Source organism: Podarcis pityusensis (genome assembly GCF_964106645.2).
Source record: "Podarcis pityusensis genome assembly, chromosome: 10".
Classification (NCBI taxonomy): domain Eukaryota; kingdom Metazoa; phylum Chordata; class Lepidosauria; order Squamata; family Lacertidae; genus Podarcis; species Podarcis pityusensis.
Window position 1 is genome coordinate 51,484,952 of NC_138035.1, and position 26,841 is coordinate 51,511,792.

At 43.8% G+C, this 26,841-nt stretch overlaps 1 protein-coding gene across 4 annotated transcripts in view; it reads left to right on the forward strand.

Annotated features, from left to right (window-relative positions):
* The first annotated feature begins 1,590 nt into the window (after window positions 1–1,590).
* GXYLT1 (glucoside xylosyltransferase 1) overlaps window positions 1,591–26,841 on the forward strand; it is a 32,152-nt gene continuing 6,901 nt past the window's right edge. Inside the window, exons 1-6 of one of the 4 annotated variants that reach the window (XM_081022378.1) lie at window positions 1,591–2,048; window positions 11,571–11,663; window positions 17,764–17,938; window positions 20,030–20,155; window positions 23,253–23,504; window positions 26,712–26,835. In XM_081022378.1, coding sequence (XP_080878504.1) covers window positions 1,822–2,048; window positions 11,571–11,663; window positions 17,764–17,938; window positions 20,030–20,155; window positions 23,253–23,504; window positions 26,712–26,835 — 997 coding nt within the window. In that variant the 5' untranslated portion in view covers window positions 1,591–1,821. Of the gene's footprint in view, window positions 2,049–7,101; window positions 7,419–8,308; window positions 8,464–11,570; window positions 11,664–17,763; window positions 17,939–20,029; window positions 20,156–23,252; window positions 23,505–26,711; window positions 26,836–26,841 lie in introns of those variants that run through there. The other 3 variants (XM_081022379.1, XM_081022380.1, XM_081022381.1) reach the window with 3 other exon arrangements.

Below are 26,841 nucleotides of genomic sequence, written 5' to 3' on the forward strand. Positions count from 1 at the left end.
TATATCCTGAACTCCCAAATAAGCTTTGGCATACCCCATATCATCTACTGCTATGATCAGGAGAGTCCCACTCTTGAGCTCTAGAATAGTTTTAACCAAAATTATCATACTTGCTGACACTGTAAAGACCATAGAAGGTAAGTACCGTATTTTTCGCTCTATAAGACGCACCAGACCATAAGACGCACCTAGTTTATGGAGGAGGAAAACAAGAAAAAAAATATTCTGAATCTCAGAAGCCAGAACAGCAAGAGGGATCGCTGCGCAGTGAAAGCAGCAATCCCTCTTGCTGTTCTGGCTTCTGGGATAGCTGCGCAGCCTGCATTCGCTCCATAAGACGCACACACATTTCCCCTTACTTTTTAGGAGGGAAAAAGTGAGTCTTATAGAGCAAAAAATACGGTAATTGGGGGTTGGCCACTCCACAACATGATTTGGGTCTGCACAAGTATTCTGATGATGATGATTTTATTCATTTATTTAAACATACATACATACAGCCAGGCGGGCGGGCGGGTTATAAATAACAAATTATTATTATTATTTCCAACCCGTGGGGAAGCGTTCACACAAAACACCTACTTCTTCTTTGGTGATCACTCGTAGCCGAGTAAGATTGTCTTCCATAAACATGGTTTTAACAGTGAGTCCATAAGTGACTATGGAGGCCATTTCTGGATCCACACGTCCTTCCACAGTGGGGACATTGGTTTCCAGGCTGGAGTTGATCACGGTGTGGATTTGCCAAGCGTGCCTTCTTGTTAGCACATTTCTCCCTTGTGCCCTGAGTTCAAGTGTCTTCAAAGCCCATGACACCTTTGGTAAAGGTTGTTCTCCAACTGGAGCGCTTGCAAGCCAGTGTTTCCCAGTTGTCAGTGTTTATATTACAATTTTTAAGATTTGCCTTGAGACGGTCTTTAAACCTCTTTTGTTGACCACCAGCATTGTGCTTTCCATTTTTAAGCTTGGAATAGAGTACAGTGGTACCTCGGGTTACATACGCTTCAGGTTACAGACTCCGCTAACCCAGAAATAGTGCTTCAGGTTAAGAACTTTGCTTCAGGATGAGAACAGAAATCGTGCTCTAGCGGTGTGGCGGCAGCAGGAGGCCCCATTAGCTAAAGTGGTGCTTCAGGTTAAGAACAATTTCAGGTTAAGAACGGACCTCCGGAAGGAATTAAGTTCTTAACCCGAGGTACCACTGTAGTTGCTTTGGAAGACGATCATCAGGCATCCGCACAACATGACCAGTCCAACGAAGTTGATGTTGAAGAATCATCGCTTCGACACTGGTGATCTTTGCTTCTTCCAGTACACTGATATTAGTTCGCCTGTCGCACTGCAGCCGACACACTAACGTGTGGAGACACACCATTCGAGAGCTCTGTCCTAGCAAAGGTGGAACGGGGGGGGGCGGCCACCGACTTCTGCCCTTCGCCTCCCTCGCTCGACGCTGCAGCGCTCCCAGCCGCCGCCAGGACATGCCTCCCGCCGCTCTCGTGCCTCCACCATCGCCAGGCGCCCACAACACGCCTCTCACCCCACCCCTCGCCGCCTCCCCGCCGCCTGGCTCCGCCCCGAGAGCCCGGGCCTCTTCGCCTCCGCCTTCTTCCTCCTCCTCCTCCTGCTCTCGGGGCAGCAATCCTGCTACTACCTCAGCGGCGTCGCCGCCGCCTTTGCTGCACTCGCCGCTGCCGCCGCCTTGGCTGACTTGCTCGCTGCGGTCGCCGCGTTGCTTTTGTTGCTGCCGCCGCCGCCGCTGGCGCTCCCGCTCCCGGTTAGGCCCCGGCTGCTGCGCGGTGCAGCCGGGGCCGCCGGAGGATGAGCCGCCGGCTGGTGCAGGTGGTCTTGCTGTGCCTGGGCTGCGGCTTGTGCTCCTTGCTCTACGCCTTCAGCCAACTGGCTCTGTCGCTGGAGCAGGAGGCGGCCCGGCGCCAGGGGGACTCTGCCTTGCCCGTGCGCAGGCAGCTCAGCGGCGGCGGCAGCGGCGGCGCCTGGAGGGCCGCGGCGAGAAGCGCAGGCTGCAGCCAGCGAGAGCCGCCGGAAAGGTACCGTCTGGGGACGCCGGGGCCTGCGCTTCCTGCGAGGAAGGAGCGCCTGAGTATTAGTAGCGCGGGGTGGGGGTGCCTGTGCCTTTGCTCCAGGCGGGAGGGGGAGGGAAGCCAGGAGCGCCCGCGCCTCAGGTAGTTCCAGGCTCACAATCTCAAGAGATATATTGGGACAAAGTTGAATTTGCAAGGAGGCACTTCCAGGGCGGAGGGCCGGGTGTTCAGACGGAGTTTACTCCAGTCTGGTTGCTTCCCCCCAGATTCCCTCCCTCCCCATCTTGTCGGTCAAGCATTCCGTGGCTACCAAGCGTGCGTAATCCTCCCTCGGCTGCGTTTTTTGTGCCGCCGCCGGTCACCCCGCTTCCCCTGTCGCTTAAGGGCTGCCACCGTGCAGCTTCAAAGGAGCCTCTAGCAAGTCGCTTTTCTCCCAGGTGCTGCCAGGTGGGAAACAGGAGACCCGTCTGAACTTTGCGCTCATCCTGGTATGCGTGTATATGGGGGGAAATAGCACTTTCTGAACGCTTGGCCCAACACAGGGGAGTTATGAATGGACAGGTGGAGAGAGGTGGAGAATTTTAGGCACGTGCGTCTTAGTTTATTGATCACATCAATAAGCCCGTGCAGTTATTGCAACCCCGTATAATCCATGTATCTCTATGGAAACCCCTTATAACCCATGTATCTCTATGGAAAGGACTACTGGTAATTAATCCGAGAACCTATTATGTACGTCCCTTACTGTTACTTTTTGTAACTGGCTGCCCAATAATATGTACTTCCTGTGTTGTTTTTCTTTTTATGTTACACTTGTGGTGTTACTGTTGAAAATCAGTGTTCATATACATATATACATATATATGTATCTATATTACAGAAGCTTAAAGTGGAGAAATGGGATTTTGACAACACAAATGGGGCAGTTGCCCCTTTTCCTACCTGCTCATAAGCCATGACTGGCAGTTGTCTTCTTAGCTTAAAGGAACCAAGTTGGGGAGACTGGGCTTGAGACATTTCCTCTAAAAATCTCTTCCCATCCTTCCCCCATCCCCTGCTTTCAGACGATAAAAAAAATTCAGGCTAGTCAGTCAGTAGCGACACTTGAATGCTTGTGCCTGCATATTGCTTTATATACTGTCAAGGTTTCCTGGCAGTAGGTGATAGTTGACAGCACAGCCATCATATCTCCATGGCTTGGGTGAAGCTTTCTGGAAGGGGGAATTACTCTTATTAAGTAGAAGCAAATCCTGTTTCTTCCTGGCTGCATCCTGCACATCTGTACACTCAATATCCAGTTTGTTTAATTTATTAAAAGGATTAACCGATACAGTAGTTTTGACCTTATTCCCTAGTGCAAGGCAGATTTCCACTTGTGCAGACAGAAGTTCCTCCTTCCTTTATCTGTGTAAGAAATTTATGACTTAATCCAAACTTGGGCTGCTGCCTGGCAGAGATTAACAGGGCAGGGCAACGGGCAATTTGCTGGGCTATCGTAACATGATGCTAGTGAGTTTGGGTCCTAGAATGCCACTACTTTTTCCTGTTCCCAGAATTGCCCCTGTCACCATAATGGTGTAAAAGGAACGCACACTGAGTGTAGAACAGGATAGCAACTGATCAGATTGAAGCGTAGCCTACAAGCAGAAGTGCCGTGCAAGCAATAGAGCAAACACAGGAGAAGCATAGGACTGGTCTGGAAGCAAATTCATACGTATTTGGTAAAAGTGTGACCATAATTGGGCTTTTTATTTTATTGCTTATGTTGCTTATTATTGTTGTTGTTATTTGTTTGTTGACTTTCAGCCAAACTTTTCCACAATGGCTTTATAAGAAAAGAAAATACCATAATACAGGCACCGCCCAACTCAGCCCTCCAGCTGCTTTGGGACTACAACTCCCATTATCCCTAGCTAACAGGACCAGTGGTCAGGGATGATGGGAATTGTAGTCCCAAAACAGCTGGAGGGCTGAATTTGGGGGTGCCTGCCATAATAAAATCAGTATGAAACATACACAAAAAGCGGTAAGACCAGTGATTAAAACAGCAGATTATAGTAAAATTTTTAAAAGCCTGGGAGAACAAATTTTTTTTTGCTCCACAGCAGAAGGATATCAAGGCCAAGCAAAGGAATGACACAAATGGGGTACAATTACTCAGACCTTGCTTTCCATGAGGTTAGAGGGCAGGGGGGATTCAGGAAAGAGCTTTTGGCCATTGCGCATATCGGTTGTGAATGCTGTCAGAGGATAGATTGCAGTGGCTAGGCTATATCTGTCCAGATGCTGCAGCTGGAGCAGCAGCCACAACTGAAATCACCTTATGCCACAGAGGCTACTTTGGCCTCTTGTGAGATGTAGGAGCAGTCCCAGATTGAGAACCTCATTTTAATAACATAGTTGGACTGAGGCACTGCCATAAACGAGTTCTTGTACATGCTGTTACAGTAATGCAGAACCTGACTACATGCAAGAGGATTTCTGTTGGTTTCTAGATCACCTAGGTTATGCATGAATTTGCCTGAATGTAATTTTGGCAGTGCAAATGAGAGTTGACAAATTTCTCCATAAACTGCTGAGAAATTGGTGTACTCTCCAGTGATTCTTTTATTGAACATTTAAAAAAATAACTGATCACACGTACTATTGATAACATTGTTTCTAAACAAAAAATCTTCATCTGAATTGTTTGGGTACGCATGTGCAGCTAAGACACTTCTTTGGCATACCATAGTGAATAGACATATCACTTGGGAAGACAGGCGAACTAATGCTGGAATAAGCAAAGATCACCAGTGTTGAAGCAATGATTCTTCAACATCAACTTCGTAGGACTGGTCATGTTCAGATGCCTGATTATCATCTTCCAAAGCAACTGCTCTATTCTGAACTTAAAAACGGAAAGTGCAATGCTGGTGGTCAACAAAAGAGGTTTAAAGGCTCTCTCAAGGCAAATCTAAAAAAAAATAGTATAAACACCAGCAACTGGGAAACACTGGACTGTGAGCGCTCCAATTGGAGAACAGCCTTTACCAAAGGTGTCATGGACTTTGAAGATGCTTAAAGTCAGAACGAAAGGGAGAAACATGCTAAGAGAAAGGCACTTTTGGCAAACCTTCATCATGATCAACTCCTGTCTGGAAACGTATGTCCTCACTGTGGAAGGATGTGTGTATCCGGAATTGGCCTCCACAGTCACTTACGGACTCACTGTTAAGACTGTGTTCATGGAAGACAATCTTATTCAGCTACGAGTGATCTCCAAATAAGAAGAAGAAGTGAATAGAGGACCATGTGTTACAAGAGAAGTATTTAGTCTGGCATTTAAATCTTGTCAGCCAGGATAGCTCAGTTGGTTAGAGCCTGGTGCTGATAATGCCAAGGTTGCAAGTTTGGTGCCTGTATGGGACAGCTGCACATTCCTGCATTGTAGGGGATTGGACTAGATGATTGTCGGGATCCCTTCCATGATTCTATTATGCAATTTAATACTGATACTGGTGTGAACCTGTGATAATATACACTTTTTTGTCAGAGATATGGGTATACAGTACTGGAAAATTAGAAAGTCTTCTGATGCCCTAAATCAGGCTTTGGGAAGCTCTAGTCAGCAGGCCAGATTTGCTCCCATGCCCTTAGGTCTCAATTTGGCTTGTGAGATCATTTTTCTCAAGCCACACCCAACTGATACCATGTGACATGGGGTAGGGAAAGCCATGGCTGTAAAGGAGCAATTTGGAACACTCTTAATAGTTCCTTGGCAAGCAGGACTTAGATTTGGGCCTCTTAGGTTGGCATCACTTGCAAGCCCCATGTGTGTTGGTTCCATTTGGGAGTTCCCCAGTGGAACATGTCATTGCCAGAAGCAGGACTTGCAGTTGGCAAGGAATTTTAAGTTCAGCACAGAGCTTGAGCCCCACGTTAGTCAGGAGTGGTTGTGACTGTGGTTTGGCATCAAGACTCAGGGTGCCAGTATGAGACTTGAAAAGAACATAGATCTGAAAGAGGAAGTGGGAAAGAATATTGCTCTTTCATCTTTTCTCCTTTTGCTTTTCTCAAGGGGAGATAAGAGAACCACCCTTATCACTTCACAATGAATGCGGTAGTGATTCCAAGGGAAGTACTGAAAGGTGCCTTTGCAGCTATGGGTAATCCCAGAATTATATAATAGGCTTTATCTAAAAACTATTTATTTGGAAAAGTGGGGGGGGGGGGGAGAGAATTTAATCATATGCAATTTTCACATCCCTTTGTATCCTAACAATGAAACTAATTACAGGTAGGTAGCCGTGTTGGTCTGCCGTAGTCGAAACAAAATAAAAAAAATTCATTCCAATAGCACCTTAGAGACCAACTAAGTTTGTTATTGGTATGAGCTTTTGTGTGCGTGCACACTTCTTCAGATACCTGATATCTGATACCTGATATCTGAAGAAGTGCATGCACCCAAAAGCTCATACCAGTAACAAACTTAGTTGGTTTCTAATGAAACTAATGATCTGGCAGAAACTCTGCAGGTTTTATGAGTCATTGATGGCTTTGACAATGAGCAGAAAAGCCTCTGCAGGCATTCCAGACTCTCTCAGATGATTGGTTAGGGTTATATTTTTGGGAACCACTACAGACAAATGCATGCACATGTAAAATTGTGTTATTAGTTGTTTTGTAAACTGTCCCTTGATATTTTTTTCCTCACAGCTCACACACTGTCTCTGCCCAGAAATGATTCTGTTTTTTGCCTGGATGAATTCTGTCATAAAAATTGAATCTGGGACCTTTTTTTAAAATAAAATAAAATATGCAGTCCATATTATTCCTGACTTAAAATATGTATCAATCTAACATTGTATGCATTCTCCTTACCTCTGATAAATGTCACTTTGCTGCTCTTGAGAAACAAGGTTATTTTGAGCCCCTCCCAAGTAGGAATTTGTGGCTTGGAGAGTAGGAGATAGCAGCGTTATCAGGGCAGTGATCATTTGCCCCCATTTCTCTTCATTATTCACTTTTCCTCTCCCTACCTCTGTGTCTAGGGCTTGCAGGGAGGACAGTGATTAGAATGGAAGGCATTGACTCCCGGAAAAGAGTCTAGGTCTCCATGGTATTGTTACATTCTCTTCCCATTTCCTGTAGCAGGAGTACAGGAAAGCAGAATGGAGAAGTTATTTGTTCCTGAAATGATTTGGGAAACTTCATGGTTTGTATTCTTCAGGCACCTTTTCTTATAGACAAACAGCTCTCTCAGCTTCAGGGTATGGGAGGCTTACCTTGTCGGGTTTTCACACGCAGGTTGCAATTGATATTGACCAGGAATAAAGGTGATGAGCTGCTGTTTGCATCCCTCTCCATCTTAGCCGGTAAAGACCACCAGCAGAAGTAAGCACCATTGCCTGCTAGTATTGTCAATACTTCACCCGGTGGTATGCCAGGCAGCTTTCCTGTGCTTGTTAAACAAATAACTCTGGGATACCCGTTTCCCCTCCATCTGCTCTTCCATTCTGGGAGTGAGAATGTGGAATGGTTGGTAGTCTTGGACTTTTAGTGGTTCTTGGAAGACACTACTTATAGTTTGTGCCTGTCTGGCTTCTCACCCTTTTATTTCATTGAGACTTTGAGAATTCCTATTGAGATTAGTTCAGTGGCAGGCTGTTAAACTTCACAAATTTCTAAAAAGTTGTGCTAGTGGGTAAAAGCCAATGCATTTGTAAATACCAATTTGAATGCAGTGCTTTTCCAGTTCATGCTAGACTTAGCACTGTGTTGTACTAACTAAGCACTATGATTTCAGATGCTTAGGACTCCTCCAATTGTGCAGTCATGATGATTTTACTTCTTCATCACATTTATATCCTGCCCTTCTTCCCAAAGTAGCCGAGGGTGGCAAGCAGAACTGTAACAAAACAAATAAAAACAAAAGAACATATGTAAAAACGATTAAAGCTTCTAAAAATATGTGAAACAATCACATATGTACTCCCACAACTAATACTATCAGTGCTACCAGGAACCGTATCTTTCCACCATCAAAATGCCTGGGTAAAGAGGAAAGTTTTCTCTTAAAGGATATTAATGTGCTTGTGATGGTATTGGGGTGGTTATACGTGATGCTGGTTTCAGCATTGTTTATGCCTGCAGACATTTTAGAGTGGCTGTACTGCTTCATTTCCAATTGCCATGTGTGTCCTGCAGCTTCCTGCTGAAATTCGGTAACTTTTCATATCACAGAAGTGGAATGATGTGGTGACAGTCCAGTATAAACCTGCCGTTAATGGAATATCATTATGTCAATGATACACACCAGTCTGGAGGGATCCTTATTGGTTCCTTGTTATAAAGAAGGTCAAAATCAAAGACATATATACAGAGGTGTACCTCCTCTGTACCTCCATTGCAAGGAGCTGTATCAGTGCCTCCAAAGTCGGTAAGACTATAGACCAAAAACTCAAAAAGTTTGCTTTTTGTTGGCTTTTACACTCTGCCAGTGACTTCCTCTGGGGCCATCGAGGTTGGGTCTGCTCCACTCCACACTACTTCCTCTCCTCCTCCTTGTCAGTTGGTCCATCTACCTGCTTTCCTGCCTTTCACTCTCCCCTCTACTCGCCACTTTCCCTTCTGCCTCCTTTCTCCATCCCTTCCTTTTTCCTCCTCCTGCAACCCTCCCCAGGTCTCTCTGTCTTTCTTCCCTCTGAACCTGCGAGGGTTGCTGCCATGGCCCACATTACCAATTGGACTCTTCTGCCAATGCACCCAGAGGAGCTGGCTCCTAGCCACTCCAAGCCAGAATAGAAAGGTGTGGTTTTTACACTTCTCTCTCCTACCTGCACCTGCACCTTTGGCGAGGGCCAGCCTAGCCAACCCCTGGGTACTCCCTTGCATATATACATATTACTTTTGTACTTAACTGCTACATCAAAGCTGAACATGTGGGAGCGGGTGATGGTTAATTATGTAAAGGAGAAACCACATCTTTCCAGTACTGCTGGTCCTGATCAGGTTGCGCTTTCCTGTTGATGCACTTTAAAGAGTGAATCACACACTACATCAAAATGAATCTGTATCTTAAGATAATTGATCATTTAAATATCCGTATGTAAAGCAAGGATTGATAATTCGATTTACTTGCTAAGATCACTGTTCATGCCTGTACATATCTTTCTGGTTGCTTCTTACTAGATGAAAGCTATGATGCAATGAACTACCTACCGGTAATTGCTGTTCCAGTTCTTTTAGCGGAAAGGAGTAAACCAGAAACATTCAAATGAGAGTAGGATTCTTGCCCGAGGTGGTTGTGACGCTACACGGTGTGCTGTGCAAAAGATATAAAACACACTTCTGCCATTGCACCGCCTCCACAGTTGTCTATTTTAAACCAGCCTCGTATTGACTTGTTGGAGCTGTGTAATTAAAAAGGGATGGAGAGTTTGCTCTAAATAGGAAAGCTGTTGTTGCTTTTAAACCAACAGCTTGATTTCAGGAGATGCTCCTTGGGCATGGCAGCTCCTAAGACTGGATATGTGAAGTCTCAACTTCCTTGGCTCTAGTGCAAGTGTTGCAGCAGCAGCTATTTTTATTATTAAAGGGAGTTTCAGTTTAATATACATTAATTGTCTTATGAGGCACACACCTTAATTGGATGATATGTGCAAATGCTGTCTGGTCTCTTTATATTAGTGTAGTTAAACTGCAGAAGGGAGGAGAAGGGATTAGATCCTTTTTTGACCTCTCAGCAGTATTTTGTGTGGAGATCACAGGCTTTGAAATTAGCTTGTGAAAGCACCCAGTTCAGCATTAGTGACGCTGCTGTATCAGATCAACTATATTGCTGCAGCTTTCGATTCATAGGGCTGAATCTTAAAAGCTGGTTAACAATACCGTCACAATATGGATCTTAGTTTTATCTTTCTCTTTGGTTGCCTGGGTTCACAATGAGACTTGATGTTCTGAACCATTGTGACAGCATTTTCACTTGAAAATGCTAAACAACTAAAGTGGACTTCAGCAAGCCAATATGGTAACCAGCTGCCAGGGAGCATAGGAACTTACCATGCCTGATGGATTGCGTTCCCACGGGCCAGTGTCATTGGGGCTAAAGCAGATTATTAGTTAGTTTTTGCTGAGCATCTTCACATTCCTCATTGCATATTTTCCTTTTTCAAATTACGTATTAGAATATATATCATTGTATTTTTTAGTAAGTTGTGCATACAAGTTTCTGCTTCATTTAAAATATATTGTATGCAGGCCTATAACACTGTGCTCTGCTGTTCTTCAGTGTTCCAGACAGTTAGCTATACCTTTCATGGGTGTAGCCAGGATTCCCCCCCCCCTCCGGTGGGCAGGCTTTATGTTGGGAGGCAGAACCCAGTTATCCGTGACACAATTGGTCAGTTAGTTAAGTACAGTTGTACCTTGGATCTCAAATGCCTTGGCTCCCGAACAAATTGGCTCCCGAACGATCGAAACCCGGAAATGAGTGTTCTGGTTTTTGAACGTTCTTTTGGAAGCCGAACATTCGACGGGGCTTGCACGGCTTCTGATTGGCCGCAAGAGCTTCCTGCAGCCAATCAGAAGCCACACTTTGGCAAGTTTTTGCAAGTCAAATGGACTTCTGGAATGGATTTCGTTCGACTTCCAAGGTATGACTGTAATTTTATTTATTTACTTGATGGCTAAGCTCATGATATTCCATTCCATAGCTCTTCTCAATGTTTCCCCTCTTTTCCACCAATGCTCAGTCAGCAATTATGCAACCACTTAAGGTTCACCCTGCAAATAATTGTGCTATTTCTTCAAACCTGGGCTTCACATAAGCCTGTGGAAACCTCCGCCTTGTGTGTAGATTGCCCCACCTTTGCTAAACAGGGAACCATACTCAGCTTTGTGAATAGATATAATGATTTATAACATGGAAACATGCAGTAGAGCAAGCAGAAAATAATGGTTAGCATAAATTTCTAGCTAGAAATTTGAAGCTCTGGTCGAAACTGGGATTTTTATTTATTTTTTACTTTTTACTATTTTTGTTTCAGCAAAAAATTGGGGGGGGGGGAGGAAGGAAGCAGGCCCACTCTCCCCCCCCATGCTTTCACATGTTTACTTGTAGCCCAGAAGTGCCTGCCTTGTGCAAATAAACATAAAATTGTTTTAAAATATGCCTTGCTACCATGAAATCATCAGATGCGTTTCAGAAATGTCACTAGATGTGTTTCAGAAATGTCACAGTGTCGGTACAGCCCATTGAACAGGGTGGTATTTACTTCCTACAAAGGATTACTCTGCATTTCACTTATCAGTAGAATTGCTCTTGGGCTTTATGCTCAGGATCCTGGTTACAATACATCCTTATATAATATAAACTAATATCACTCACAACACATGAAGCTCTACATTCAGCCGTTTATCTGTAATTAGTAGCTGGCGGTGTTTTTTTTTAGTTTTGTTTAAATGCGCAAGCAGGAATGCTCCATTGCAACCGCTAAATAAAACAAGTAACATTCATACAGGATTGTTTCTGTCTTATCCTGTTAGGTGTAAGAATGTGTCTGTATCCTATTGGAATTCCTATTGGATGCTGCCCTCTGATGTTTGTGGAAGGAACTGCTTTTGGGAAGCTGCTCGTAGGTAGGCTTTGACAGAGATTTGATTACTCAATTAGCTAATTTTAGGTATAATCATACATACTTGAGTATATTAAAAAGTGTTGAAGCAGTTATAAAAAGTTTGGTTCCCCCCTCACTTTCTAGCACTCACAGTCTTACTAGATTTCAGTCATGATCTAACTCATTAAATAAAATATGTTTCTCGTTTTGAAATTCATATACACTTCTTGAACAAGCAGGCATGTTAAAACATGCTGGTTTGCACCTAAATCGAACCTTTATGCAACCTAGGATTATGATCCCAAACTTTGGGTCTTGCACCAGAGTCGTAGAGGTAGATTTCTGCTGGTCTTCTCTTTACATATACAGTCATACCTTGGTTGTCAAACGTAATCCATTCGACTCACAAAACGGTTCAAAAACTAAGGCACGGTTTCCAATTGGCTGCAGGAGCTTCCCGCACTCAGTCGGAAGCCGCAGAAGCCACGTCGGACGTTTGGCTTCCGAAAAACATTCACAAACCGGAACACTCACTTCTAGGTTTGCGGCATTCAGGAGCCAAAATGTCCAAGTCCCAAGGCTTTTGACAACCAAGGTACAACTGTACAGAGATACTAACCAGGGTGTCGCAGAAGGAGGCAGCTACCTCCCCCATCAAATCAAGTAAATAAATAAAAATACATAACAAAAGTAGAAATAATCAGAATACAGTCGTACCTTGGTTGTCGAATGCCTTGGCACTCGGACGTTTTGGCTCCCAAAAGCCGCAAACCCGGAAGTGAGTGTTCCGGTTTGTGAACGTTTTTTGGAAGCTGAACGTCCAACACGGCATATGCAGCTTCTGATTGAGTGCAGGAAGCTCCTGCAGCCAATCAGAAGCCACACCTTGGTTTTGGAACCGTTCCGGGAGTTGAATGGACTCCCGGAACTGATTAAGTTTGACAACCAAGGTACCACTGTATTTGAAATTGCAATGCTCACTGAGGTCACTTGGGTAATGTTGTGGCGCATTCTAGTGATGCAGTTGGCAACCCAACTCAGTGATAGACAGACCCAGAGATAGAATGATGACATGTAGGTTTTGTGCCTGCCTAACATAACGCGGGTGGCACTGTGGGTTAAACCACAGAGCCTAGGACTTGCCGATCAGAAGGTCAGCGGTTCAAATCCCCGTGATGGGGTGAGCTCCCATTGCTCGGTCCCAGCTCTTGCCAACCTAGCAGTTCGAAAGCACGTCAAAGTGCAAGTAGATAAATAGGTACTGCTCTGGTGGAAAGGTAAATGGCGTTTTCGTGCGCTGCTCTGGTTCGCCAGAAGTGGCTTAGTCATGCTGGCCACATGACCCGGAAGCTGTACGCCGGCTCCCTCGGCCAATAAAGCGACATGAGCGCCGCAACCCCAGAGTCGGTCATGACTGGACCTAATGGTCAGGGGTCCCTTTACCTTTTTAACATAACATAAATCCTAGCTATGCCCATGGATACTAAGCAACGTGACTTGAGAGTGAAGAGTCAAACGTAGGGCTTTGGTGGTTGCTTTCCCTAACTTTTTTTTTAATGCAAAGGTGCTGTAGGTGACTTGCTGTGGGAAATCTTGTGTGGAGAAGAGTCTGTTTGGGAGAAAAGGGTACAAGAACTCTCCCCCGTTCCCAGTGGGAGAGGAGTGACTTTGAGCAAGCAAACATCTGTTCTCCTGGTATTTCCACACAAGGCAATGTCCTATATCTGAAGCCCTCTGTGCTTGCTAGTGGGCCTGAAGAATTGGTAGGGAGGACATAAAAAGTCTTGGCAAGTAAGCTAAGCTGCTGTTTGTGAATCCTACATTCGTGCAGTCTTGTAACCTTGTCAAAACAGAATTGTGGGGCAGGTGAGGGGAGAATCACAAAACCATGTTTACTGTGCAGTCTGGTTTAAAGGTTGTAATCCTGTGCATGCTTCATTGAACAAAGTGGGATTTACTTGCAAGGGAACACACACAAGATTGGAATATAAATGTCCAGAACTTTACATAAGCAAGACTGATAGTTACAGTACAAAATGGTGTTTGTCCTTACTGTTTGATTAGTAGAATAATAAAAACTAATAATTTTGAGAGCACGGCAGACCACAAGTAATTGTGACATAAAAAAAATATGTACAAGATTACCCACATGGGCTTTGTGGATTATTGTGGAGAGATGCAGGAAAGCATCACCTGAATCATAGGGTCTTTGATGACTAAATAGTCCATTTTTCCACTAATAATAATAATAATAATAATAATAATTAATTGAATTTATATACTGCCCTATACCTGGGGGTCTCAGGGTGGTTCACAGAATAAAATCAAGATATAAAACCACAAAATACCTATAAAAATAAAAACAGCAGCCCAATACCACCCCTCCCAAATTTTTTTTTAAAGGGCATAGGATGTAAATCAGATCAACCAAATGCCTGGTTAAAGAGGCATGTTTTTGCCTGGCACCTAAAGGTGTATAATGAAGGCGCCAGGCGGACTTCTTTGGGGAGAGCATTCCACAGATGGGGAGCCACTGCAGAGAAGGCCCGTTCTTGTATTGCCACCCTCCAGACCTCTCGAGGAGGGGGCACACGAAGGAGGGCCTAAGACGATGATCTCAGGGTCAGGGTAGGTTCATATGGAAAGAGGCGGTCCTTGAGGTATTGTGATCCTGAGCCGTTTAAGGATTTATAGGTCAAAGCCAGCACTTTGAATTAGGCTGGGAAACTAATTGGTAGCCAGCGCAGTTGGACCAGGATCAGTGTATCGCGCTCAAACCGTCTTGCTCCAGTGAGGAACCTGGCTGCTGAATTCTGCACCAGCTGAAGTTTCCCAACCGTCTTCAGAGGCAGCCCTACGTATAATGCATTGCAGCAATAAATACAATTCTTGACTAATGGGCCTGGTTTGGACACACAACACTAAACTGTTATTCTGTGTACCTGAGCTTTGTGCTTGCTTATTTGTTCCCACCTGTCTTCTGCTGTTTCAGTAAATCATAGTTAAGATCTATAGTTTACAGCTCAGGTAGTCTTTCTTTTTCAATTGTGTTTTTTTTAATATAAAAAACTGATTTTTAAATGTATAAAACAATAATTCTGTCTTCAATATACTGAAGAATGTGCTAGTCACTTTTGAGATAGAATTCTGTCTCTTTTAGAAGAAATACATGGCCCATTCAATGAAGAGTTGTGTGTTTTATGAGTGTTTTCTCTTATGGCAGAAGGGAAACCTGATGTGCACAGGGACTCTTAATTGAGGTGTACATAAATAATACGTAAGTTTGTATGTGTATGTACACACATACACACACAAATAAATAAATAAATAAATAGCTGAGAGGAGTCTCGTGACTTACCTAAATGGTTGGAAATTTCAAAGGCAGCCCACTACAGTGTCCATTTCCTTGTGAGAAGTGCACACTTCAGACTTAGGGATACTATCCAACATCAGTCATACTTAGAGCAAAATCACTGATATCATAGGCTTAAGTAACTTAAGCCCATTAAGTTTTAGTGGGTCTATTCTTAGTACGACTGGGTTGGATATCACCATGGGGGGGGGCGTGTTACACCTGCTTATTTGCAGATGAACATGGGGGGTGTAAGGGGAACAACCCATGCATACAACTCTAATCTATAAAACACTGTTGTTTGGTCCTGCTGTCTCATTGTGTTATATTATGAACTGTTTCATTGATTTCAGTTGTTTACTCTGTTTTAAAGGTTAAAATATGCTTCTCCCTGGAAGTAGCAGTATGCAGGGGTGGGGAATGAGTAGAATAGCTTTTCGAAAGGCAGCTATGAGAGTTATGGCTTCCTATGGATACTATTTCCTTCAAAGTGCAGGTGATACTGCAAGATGAAATATTATCCTTTGACCAAGCCTTTATTGTATGTCCTATATTTGACCTATATGGAGTGTAGCAGATACAGCAAAATGAGTGGATCAGAGGACATAACCATATAATATTTATTCTATGCTGCATCTTGGGACTCAGCTAGATTGGTAAAGAAAAAGTGCTTTTTATATGCGTTGTTTATGCAATATAACACTGTGACACCAGATGGCGCTGTGGAGTCTAGTCTTTCCCTGCCGGATTTCCCTGTATGAGTTTGCAACGCATTTAGCTGAATTGCTTCTTTGACGTGACTAGATCCAGCCTAAGTTATCCTGCTAGCCCTATCCTTACCACTCCAGTGAACTTTCCAGATTGCCCTTTATTTGGGGCAGTAGCATCTTTAACAGGAAGGAGTCTGGCATGCAACGCAGGCAGGGTTGGGATGTGAGTAGCAAGGAAATGAACAGGATCAAGGCACTACTTAGCTTAACTGCTCTTTTATGTGTAAAATGAGAGCAAACTGCACTTGCTCCTGTTCACGTGTGCTCTTCTTGTTGCCAATGTGTTACCGTATTTTTTGCTCTATAGGACACACCCGACCATAGGACGCACCTTGTTTTAGAGGGGGAGAACAAGAAAAAAAATTTCTCCCCCTCTCTGCTCAGCGCCCCTTCAGCAAAGCGGGAGGAGAAACGGAGCCCCTTTCATTTCTCCTCCCGCTTCGCTGAAGGGGCGCTGCGCAGCTCTCCCTCTCTGCTGAAGCCGGGAGAGTCTTGCTCTCCCGGCTTCAGCAAAAGGCACCCGAAGCCTTCGGAGCTCAGCGCGAGTTCCCGCTGCACTCCAAAGGCTTCAGGCGGCTATCCCTGAAGCCTGGAGAGCGAGAGGGGTCAGTGCGCACCAACCCCTCTCCCTCTCCAGGCTTCAACGAAAGCAACGCGAAGCCTCCGGAGCGCGGAGGGAGCACTCCCTCTGCGCTTCGGAGGCTTCGCGTTGCTATCACTGAAGCCAAGGAGCCTGCATTCGCTCCATAGGATGCACACACATTTCCCCTTAATTTTTGGAGGGGAAAAAGTACGTCCTATAGAGCGAAAAATACGGTACATCCTGTGCCTGCAGGATTTCCATTGTTGAGCCATTCCTAAGACTTCTGTTATCTAAACAGGGAAGATAACAAGAGTTTGAATAATAGAGCAAAAACTAGCACAACTTTTTTTTTTTGCTATGCGAGATCACCATTTGTGTTTGGATGGGCTCCAACACAACTGTAATGGGTCCAAATGATCTTCCATCTGGCATTGGTAGAGGATGCAATGTTTGGAAGGGGAACTGATTACTGGAAGGAAAAGTCGAAACGTCACAAAATAAAACATGTGGCAAAACAATAATGAAAGTCTGAAGGATGCCTTTCTTCATTTAAAGTGATTGAGTGATATTTGCTACCAAACCTCTTGCACTGAGTTCTGTACTAACTTCTGGTGCTCAAATATTAGTGAGTTGATAGGTCTGGAGTCTGACGAACCTTGGGACAGATAAATGCATTTTACCCACTGTTAATATAATATAACTTCATTTCATTTACATCGTATGGGTCTAGCAATTGACTCTGTCTCTGAAATTGCAAAGAAGCTGCCTCACCTGGATTCTGTTTGCAACCAGTAACCTGACCTAGTGTTAATGCTCATTTTATATAGGCCATCTGTCCAGATTACTGTTGCAGCACCATTTTATTGAACCAGAGTCAGTGGCCAGTGATATTACCCTTACAACAAAAGAGTGCCTAGCTGATTACCGATAAGGTCTGCTCAAGTATAATTTGGGGGGCAGAGGATAGGAGTTGTTGTAACATGGCAGTGTAAAAATGGGCTATATTCTAAACAAAACAATTATGCAAGAGTTCAGGTCCTTTAAGGAAAATGAAAAATACCCTTCTATAAATAGTATAAAAGCATGTAATCCAGGAATTAAAATATATTATAATTTTTAAAGAAAATATCTTATAAGAACTGGTTTGAAAGTTGGAAACATCTCATTTGTCTGTACCATGGTCATAATGCCAATTCCCCAAATTTTAGTTTTATTACTTCTTTATTGAATTTATATACTACCCTATACCCGGAGGTATACTCCACTCAAATAATAAACAATATATTAGATTTTTAAGCATGTTCAACATAAAACATGTGCCACCTGCACGCATAAATCTTCCCATTAAAATGCTGCAGTGTAAACATGTTTGTGTTGGTTTCACCTGCAACTATTTCTTCTTCTTGTTTTTCCTTAGATATGATTTTGTGAAAAAGCAACCTTTGGAGAAGATGCACCTGGCCGTAGTAGCCTGTGGCGAAAGGTTGGAAGAGACGGTTACCATGTTGAAATCAGCCATTATTTTTAGCATCACACCCCTGCACTTTCATATTTTTGCAGAGGACCCATTACACACCGAGTTCAGAGAAATAGTAAGTATTCCTTACCACCTATTTCCGGGGTTTTGATTGGGCATCGTTACTGTTGCTATACTTTGCAACAGTTCAAGTGAGGGCAGGAGTGTGAGAATCTGGGGCAGCTGGAGAAGAAAGAAGTGTATGCCATTTCAGGGGCAGGCATTGTCATGAAATTCTACTCAATATTGATCCAGTGCAGAACTCCCAACGTATAGTTAGCAGAGCAAAAACTTAAACACGTTGTAGGATTCCCAAAAAATAGACCAGAGGCAATTGTACTTCATCTAGCAGAGCTTTACTGCTACTGAAGGCAAATGAGCATAATGGTCACAAATCCAATCCATTCAGGATTGGCCCTGTCCATAAGAAATCCAGTTGCAGCAGACTTAACTTAAACTTACAAAGTCTAAACCTTAACACTAAGCATACTACCGTACTTTTCCGTGTATAAGACAGGTTTGTTTGCTTTTTAAAAAATTCATGCCAAAAAGTGGGGGTCGTCTTATACATGGGTAGTGCATAGGGTGGACATTTGATTGGTTGTTGCCGTGGCTGTCAGCTGCTATTGTCCGTGTCATTGGTTATTGTGTCAATGGGTGGTGTTGGTTGGCCAACACTGAGGCATTTGGAGGGATTGGCAGCTTCTGCCGGTGATGGGACAGACGAGAGGCAGAACCTCAACCACTCTGGGCAATCTTCCCCCTAAAAAGCTCAACAAGTTTGTGCCATCTCCCCCCGCCCCATTTTTTAAAATTTGAGTCCCCTAAACTAGGGGGTGTCTTATACATGGGGGCGTGTTATACACAGAAAATACAGTATGCACAGAACACAACACTAGAAGGAAAAGAGATAGAAAGAGAAAGTGAAACCAGGCTCCTTCTGGCCTATATTTATAGTCAACATGAACTTAATTAGAAGAGATAAGAGAACCAGTTTAAGCCAGCCGTACTCAGCTTCTCTGAAGGAATAACTCAAACATCATGAACCTTCTGCTTGTTTCTTTCACGCAGAGAAGCTTCCAGAACCCTCTTAAATTAATTAGAATAGGAAAGATCTCTACACATCAGAATGATCAATACTTTCTGTACTAAGAAATGCAAACTGACAGGCATATCCCTGCTCCTCATGTTGGGAGAAGAGAAAGGTTTTGGCTCTGTCGGTTGTAGAGACTGCCTTTTTGCCCTCTGCCATCTGAGCACAGATAGAGGTTGGGCAATGGTGGTGGTCCTACGTGGGGTGGATTGCGAGGGAGGACCTCTCTTGTCCACCTGCATACAGGGAGAGGCTGCTATGTCTCCTGGGAATCTAATAATATAAGGAAGGCCCATCCCTGCTTTATCCAATTTGATTTACCGTATTTTTCGTCCCATAGGACCCTCCGTCCCATAGGATGCACCTAGGTTTTTTTGGGGGGGGGAATAAAGGAAATTCCCCCCCCTTATTTCCCCCGCAAAACCAGGTCGGGGAAACCGAACCAGGTCGAAGAACAGCGGGATGGCGGCGCTGCGCCTCCTTGCTGTCCCCCGAGCTTGTGGGGCTGGCCGATGTCTGTCCGGTGTGTGGGGCGCGCCGGGCGGCAGGCTGCTATCCGCAGCGTGGGGAGCCCTGCAGGGAACTCCCGCAGGGCTTCAACACGCTGCGGATGTCTGCCCGGCGGGCGGGGCGCTCTGCTTCAGGGCGTCCTTCGCGCCGGGCGGCAGGCTGCTATCCACAGCGTGGGGAGCCCTGCAGGGAACTCCCGCAGGGCTGCCTAGGCTGCGGATGTGTTCCTGAAGCCTGGAGAGCGAGAGGGGTCGGTGCGCACCGACCCCTCTCGCTCTCCAAGCTTCAGCGAAAGCCTGCATTCGCCCCATAGGACGCACACACATTTCCCCTTCATTTTTGGAGGGGAAAAAGTGCGTCCTATAGGGCGAAAAATACGGTACTTTACTCTGTTAAATTTTTTTTTGCTGTTTTATATCCAGATTGGGAAGTACAGTAGTATGTGCTGAGACCACTATGAAACTTAGGGTGCCTCTCAAGCTGGAGAGTTGCTTGTGATTTTTTTTTAAAAAAATTATTCTTGTTGTATGACTTTAATAAAATTTTGTAATTTCTTTTCCCCAGCTTGATGGTTTGGCGTATCAAGGAAAATTTAATTATACTTTATACCCCATCTCGTTTCCAGCTGAGAATGCAGCTGAATGGAAGAAACTGTTCAAGCCCTGTGCATCTCAGAGGCTTTTCTTGCCAGTAAGTGATGGTGGCTGTGGCAAAATATGTAACTTTTAACTTTATCAGAGCAGAGGGAATGCGGAGCCAGATTGGAGCCTGCAGCAGGAAGCAGATTGATCTGGTTCTGTTTGTCTTAAATTTTATCCACACCCAAATCAACGATGCCGGCGCTGCTAGGAATCCAGAGCCCGCTAGTGACCATGGAGTCCTAGGCTGTGATGGAAATTCAGCTGTTCATTTCTCTAACCCCAGTGTTTTCGACTGTATCTTTTGTATTCCCCCAATCTCGCCTACTTCTTGCTCTCTCGCTAGGTTAGAACACATGGTGTTTTTCTCCATAGGCAAGCCAGGTGTGCTTTGTATTGCCATATAAGCTGGTACCCTGCCTCAAGCCTCTTCCCTGTATCTCTGAAATAGTAACCAACCATATGGTCCAGGCGTTAAGGGGGTGGGTAGCACGTGTGGTACATACCCACTAATCATTCTACTCTTTTATACATCTGCATTGACACCCCAAGCTACAAAAACATTTTATTCTTTTCAAGCCACTTTGGGGGGACAAAGACTTTAATTACATATTGCTAATCCCTCTCGGCGATCACATTCCTATTGCCATTGCTCCGTTTTGCTTTGGCTGCTGTAAATGCATTCAGCTGTACATGCTTGCAGTTCCCTCGGGACTAACTTAACGTAGCCCCTCCACGGATACCACTTTAGGAAGCCTGAATAGGACTTCAGAAAAGTGCACTTCTCTATTTATGCTAGGAGCTCCTAGCAGCTTCCAAAATTAAAAGCAATAAAACACAAAAAGTTCTAAAATCTCTAGCAGTATAAAATACCCTAAAACGTCGCCATTTAATTTAACAACATAAAAAAATATATCCATGTTTTTAGCCCATGGGTAGCACTAAATTTTAGCCTGTGGTGAATCACCAGCTGAACCTGCTTACATTATTAGACTCTTATTTTCTATGCTGCGCAGTCAATTCACAGATGTGAAAAAATAATTATAGGCTGTTTGTTTATATTTGTTTACACAACACATCCTTTTGATCCCTGGCTATCATAGCTAGTAAAATCTTAATTAAAAAAAAGAGGTAAGGGTAAAGGACAACTGGATGGTTAAGTCCAGTCAGAGGCGACTATGGGATGTGGCACTCATCTCGCTTTCAGGCCGAGGGAGCCAGCGTTTGTCCACAGTCAGCTTTCTGGGTCATGTGACCAGCATCACTAAACTGTTTCTGGCGCAACGGAACACCATGCTGGAAGCCAGAGCGCATGGAAATGCCGTTTACCTTCCCACCACAGCAGTACCCATTTATTTGCACTGGCATGCCTTTGAACTGCTAGGTTGGCAGGAGCTGGGACAGAGCAACGGGAGCTCACCCCGTTGCAGGGATTTGAACTGCCGACTTTCCGATTGGCAAGCCCAAGAGGCTCAGTGGTTTAGACCACAACGCCACCCATGTCCCCCTGCCCACATGACCTGGACAGCTGTCTGCAGACAAAAGCTGGCTCCCTCAATCTGAAAGCAAGAGGAGTGCCGCAACCCCATAGTTGCCTTTGACTGGACTGGGATCCTTTACCTTTACCTAAAATCTTAATAGAAGGGGATGGACTGAATAGGTTCAGGGAGTGGTCAGTACCTCACATGGGTACCCCAGTGACTTGAAATAGCTGCTGGTGCAACCCATATTGAAGAAGTACTCCCTGGATCCAGAGGTTTTGGAAATTACCATCCGGTCTCTAATATTCCTTTCCTGGGCAAGGTGATGGAGAAGGTTGTGGCCAAGCCAGCTACAGCCACAACTAGAGGAAGTAGATTATCTAGATTAGAACAGGGTGGTCCCTTGGCAACATTTGATGTCTTCACACTTGTGCGGCCTTCCCAAATCCAGGTAAGCGAGTTGCTGGGCTTTGGGAAGGAGGTGTGAGGGCTCTAACAGGGTCCTAGAGCCCAGCACCTTGCTTATCCAGCTTTGGGAAGGTGGTGTGAGGGCCGGGTGTCAGATTTTGGCCTTGTCCCCCTCCCCACATGATAAGGCATTGTATGGCTGGTGGGCTCCATGTTGAAGTACTCTTGCGTCCCAATTGGTAGGGAAAGTTGGACCTCCCTGATCTAGATTAATTTCAGTCTGTTTTTTGGCACACAAATAGCCTTGGCTGCCGAAGTTGCATTTGATGACTGAAAGATACTGTTCTTGGCAGTCCTGGGATCTCAGTTTTTTAGAATGTGTTTTAGAATATTTTAAACTTTTAATAAAATAATAATAATAATAATAATAATAATAATAATAATAATTATTATTATTATTATTATTTAAATACTGTTTTTAGTTGTTGATGACTTTTCAAGTTTTATTATTGCTCTGAGTGGGATCAGTTCTATTTTTCTAGAAAAAAGTATTGCCAGAACTCACCATTCTCTTAGAATAGCAATGGTGCTCATCTGAGTTCCAGGGAGTTCCAGCTGAAAAAAAAAAGCCCTGGGTGGGATATAAATTAAAATCAAACATGTCACTTAATTACTGTTGTCTCTCCCAAGTGGCGTACAAGGGATTCAACACAATGAAAATAAAAATCAGTTGAAACTATTAAATCAGAATTCAATTAAAATACCTGCTGGAATAAAATAGACTTCAGTAGTTCAGCAGGGAAGGGGTCCTGTCTGACCTCAGGTAGAAGGGAATTCCTTAAAACAGGGTCTACAATCCTGATTGCACAGCTCCTTGTGTGCAGGAGACATGCCTCTGTGTCATGTGACGCCACAAACAGTTGACTCCCCCAAAGACCTCAGCAATGAGGCAGGAATATAAGGGATTGGGTGGTTCTTCAGGTATCCTGGATGCAAATTGTCAAGGGCCTTATAAATTAATACCTGGCCTTGTAGTGTATGAACAGCCAGCGCAAGCTTTTGAGCACTGGAGTTATGTGCTGGTGCTAATATGTCCCCTCCAACAGTCTAGCTGCAGCATAGAGAGAAGTTTGTCTATTGGTGAGGAATTGATACTGCTATTGATACTGATCTTCCTCAGTGGCTTATTGGTCAAGATGAGTAGTAGCATGGTTAGGGTTTGACTTAAACCCTGTTTCTAAAAACCCCTTTCCTTCACAGTTAATCCTCAAAGATGTGGACTCTCTGCTCTATGTTGACACGGACATCTTGTTCCTAAGACCTGTTGATGATATTTGGTCCTTCTTGAAAAAATTTAATTCCACTCAAATTGCTGCAATGGCACCTGAACATGAAGAACCTCGCATCGGGTGGTATAACCGTTTTGCCAGGCACCCGTATTATGGAAAGACTGGAGTCAATTCTGGAGTAATGTTAATGAATATGACCCGCATAAGAAGAAAACATTTCAAGGTACGTCTTTTGCTTCTCTCATTTCCAGGGTCAGCTTACTCTCTCCACCGAATGAATGCAGTTTCACTGACCTCTCAATTTCCCCATACGTTGTTTTTCCTCATCCTGCAAGGAAGATCATCCTGCTTAATTTTCCCTAATGGAAGCCTTTTGGTTTATTCCTGGTTTTCAAGATAGGATCTTTCCTGCAGCTTCTTCCTTATGGCAATTCTTCACATGCCTCTCAAATAGAATATGGTATCTGTCTTCTTACTGTGAATTACTATCCTGCTAAAGAAATAATGGGAACAGCCTATTATAGTGTAGATGCTGATCTAACCAGAAGGTGGCGCTGCTACACTGCTTACTACAACCTTCCCAGTTCTGTAAAAACACTGCTTGCTTTAGTGCATGTTGTTCTTAAAGCCTCTTGTTTAATCATATAACCTGCACATAAGCCCATGTTTAAATTAGAAAAATTATATTAACTGCTGCTGTACTGCAGCTCTTGACATTATTAAAAGAATACTCAGAGACGCTGGGATAAGTATTAAAATCGGTGGTGTACCTAACAGTTTTGCAGGGATTTTTTGCTTATGGGAAGCAATTCACTGGTGGCAAATGGGGCACTCTGTTCTTGTTTGACAGACACATTTGCAGAAAATTTAGTATAGCCCTCCAGTCTCATTGTTATCACTTCACTCAGGGTTTCCCAAATGTGTGTCTCCAGCTGCTTTTTGAACTACAACTCCCATCATCCCTAGCTAGTCAGGGGTGGTGGGAATTGTAGTCCAAAAACAGCTGGAGACCCCCAAGTTTGGGAAACTCTGACTGAAATAGTCACCCTTGAAAATGTCATGGGTTTTGCCTTTCCATTGTTTCAACCATGGAGAATTGATAGCCATTGTATTTGCTTGCTTGGTGTGCTTGAAAAGTGCTCTTAAAATGCTTTTGTGGTCTGCTCAGAGTTCCTTTGGTGTTCACAGTGCAAACTTTAAAACTTTAAGGATGGTGTTCAGCTATGTTTCACTCAGAGTAGATCCATTGAAATTAACGCACCTAACTTAGTCGTGTTTGTTAATTTTAATGGGCCTACACTGAGTAAAGCTTTGCAGGAGAACTGTCTTGAATAGGAAGTGCTCTTTATGTAGCCCTAAAGGAGAACCAAATATCAGGGTTGAACTGGATGTGGAACCATTTAAAAAAGGAAATAGCAGGCACAGGTGACCCATTGTGGATCATGACCCTGGTGGATGGGGTAAGAAGACGCCTAATTTGCTCCCATCGCACCCCAATGCAGATCGGGGCAGAACTCCCATTCACACCATTTGAAACTTTTCTTCCAATGCAAACAGCAAGTGTGAGGCCCCAATCTGTATTGCGGGTACAAAGAGCTAAGACCTTCTTACCCCACAAGCCAAGGTCTGATCTGGATCAGGCCTTCTACACTAGGCATTTACTTCTTAAAAACCCACTCATGTAATTGCATGAAAGGTGCTGTACTCCATTTAGCTTCATTCTTCCTTCCAGGGAGAGGCTGTGTTTTCCTGCTAGGCTTAGAGTTGGCTAGTTGGAAAAAGGAAACCCCAAACAAGAATTCCTTGATTTTTAAACATGAAAAACACAGCTCAGCCTGTTCAGACACATTTCATATGTTGCCAGAGAAGGTTTCCTGGAGGGGAGGAAAATATGCTTTCCAACCATGTCCTGTCATCTGCTCCTTTACACCTGCCTGATTAAGGAGCACAGGGAACACCTGTGAGAACGGAAAGGAGACATTAATTCTGAATATTTTACCTAAAACTATTTTATTTTATCGGAATACAAACTAAGCACTATTTTGTTTACACATCATACCCAAAGCAAAGGGCTGTGTTAGTATCAGTGACTTACAACCACAAATGGTATTCGCTATTATTTGAAAAATAGTCTTTACTAAAAAAAAATTTGAATGCCACAAAAGAGAGTACTGCATTCTTATTTCTTGCTATTTCACTATTTATATTCCTTACCCTTCTTGTATTTCTGTTCATTAGTCCTAGTATCTTTGGGCTTCTTGCAGCAGCTGAATGAATTTTTTCCTTGTTTTGTATGATTAGCCACAGATATGTACTGTAGTAGCTGAGGCTTGTTGACTTTAAAAAATAATAATCACAGTTTTAAAACTGAATTTAGCTAGTCATGGTATATATGTTACATTTATTCATTTACCCATGTATTTAGTGTTCTTATTACCTGCCCTTGAACTAAAGGTCCTAGGGCGATTTATGTGATTTTCTTCTTATTATTAAAAAAACCAGAACCTCAAAATCACAGTAAAATCAGCAGCTGCGCATAATAGTAGGCATGGAGGAAACTAAAATGCCACCTCGTCCCACACTTCCAAAAACCTGGACCAAAAGGTGCATCTTGACCTACTGATTAAAGCTATAAGCCAGGGCAGGATGCACCTTGGAGGCAAGAGCATTCTGTTATCTAGGGGCTACTGCTGAAAAGGCCCTTCCATGGGCCACTACCCCTTCAACCACAATTGGTGCTGGTGCTGAAAGCAGGGCTTTCCAAGCCTACCAAAACTATCAAGCCAATATTGGTGGAGACATTCCTTCAGATATTTGGGGCCAAAGCCATCTAAGATTTTTATACATTAATAAGAGCACCTTGAATTGGACCCAAAAGCAAATTGGCAAGCAGTGTATCTACCCTTTTAGACTGATGTAATGGGCATCTGGTCTGTGGCACCTGTCAGTACTGTGGCTGACACATTCTGCACCGGTTACAGCTTCTTCTGGGACAGAACATATAAAGTGCATTACAATAGTCCATTAAGTAAATTTTCAGGGGCACGTTGTAAAGCTGAATCTTTTTATTATCATTGTTATCGTCATGTATAGTGAAATGAAACACACAAAGGCAGGTGAGTGGTCAACCAAGCCTCAAAGTCTGCCTAAATGTGAACGCCTTTAACTTAATTTCATCCCGGAACCCAAGGCACTATATACATGGTTCCCAGGCTGTCACTCATCCAGGCACTGACCAGACCCAGATCTGCTTAGCTTTAGCAAGGTGGCAGCCTACTTTGCCTTCAGACCATAAGCTGAATCCTAAAAGGGACTGGAGAGATTGTGTAAAGTGGCTCTTAATTAAAACAGAGTTCCAAAAGATAGATGTCAAAACCTATTATATTCCTATCTTGGCTCTAATATTGGTCATTTGTGTTTGATATTGAAGAATGATATGACCACAGCACGGTTACGGTGGGAAGAAATTCTGATGCCGTTGCTGAAAAAATATAAGTTGAACATAACATGGGGCGATCAGGATCTTCTGAACATTATGTTTTTTCATAATCCAGGTAAGC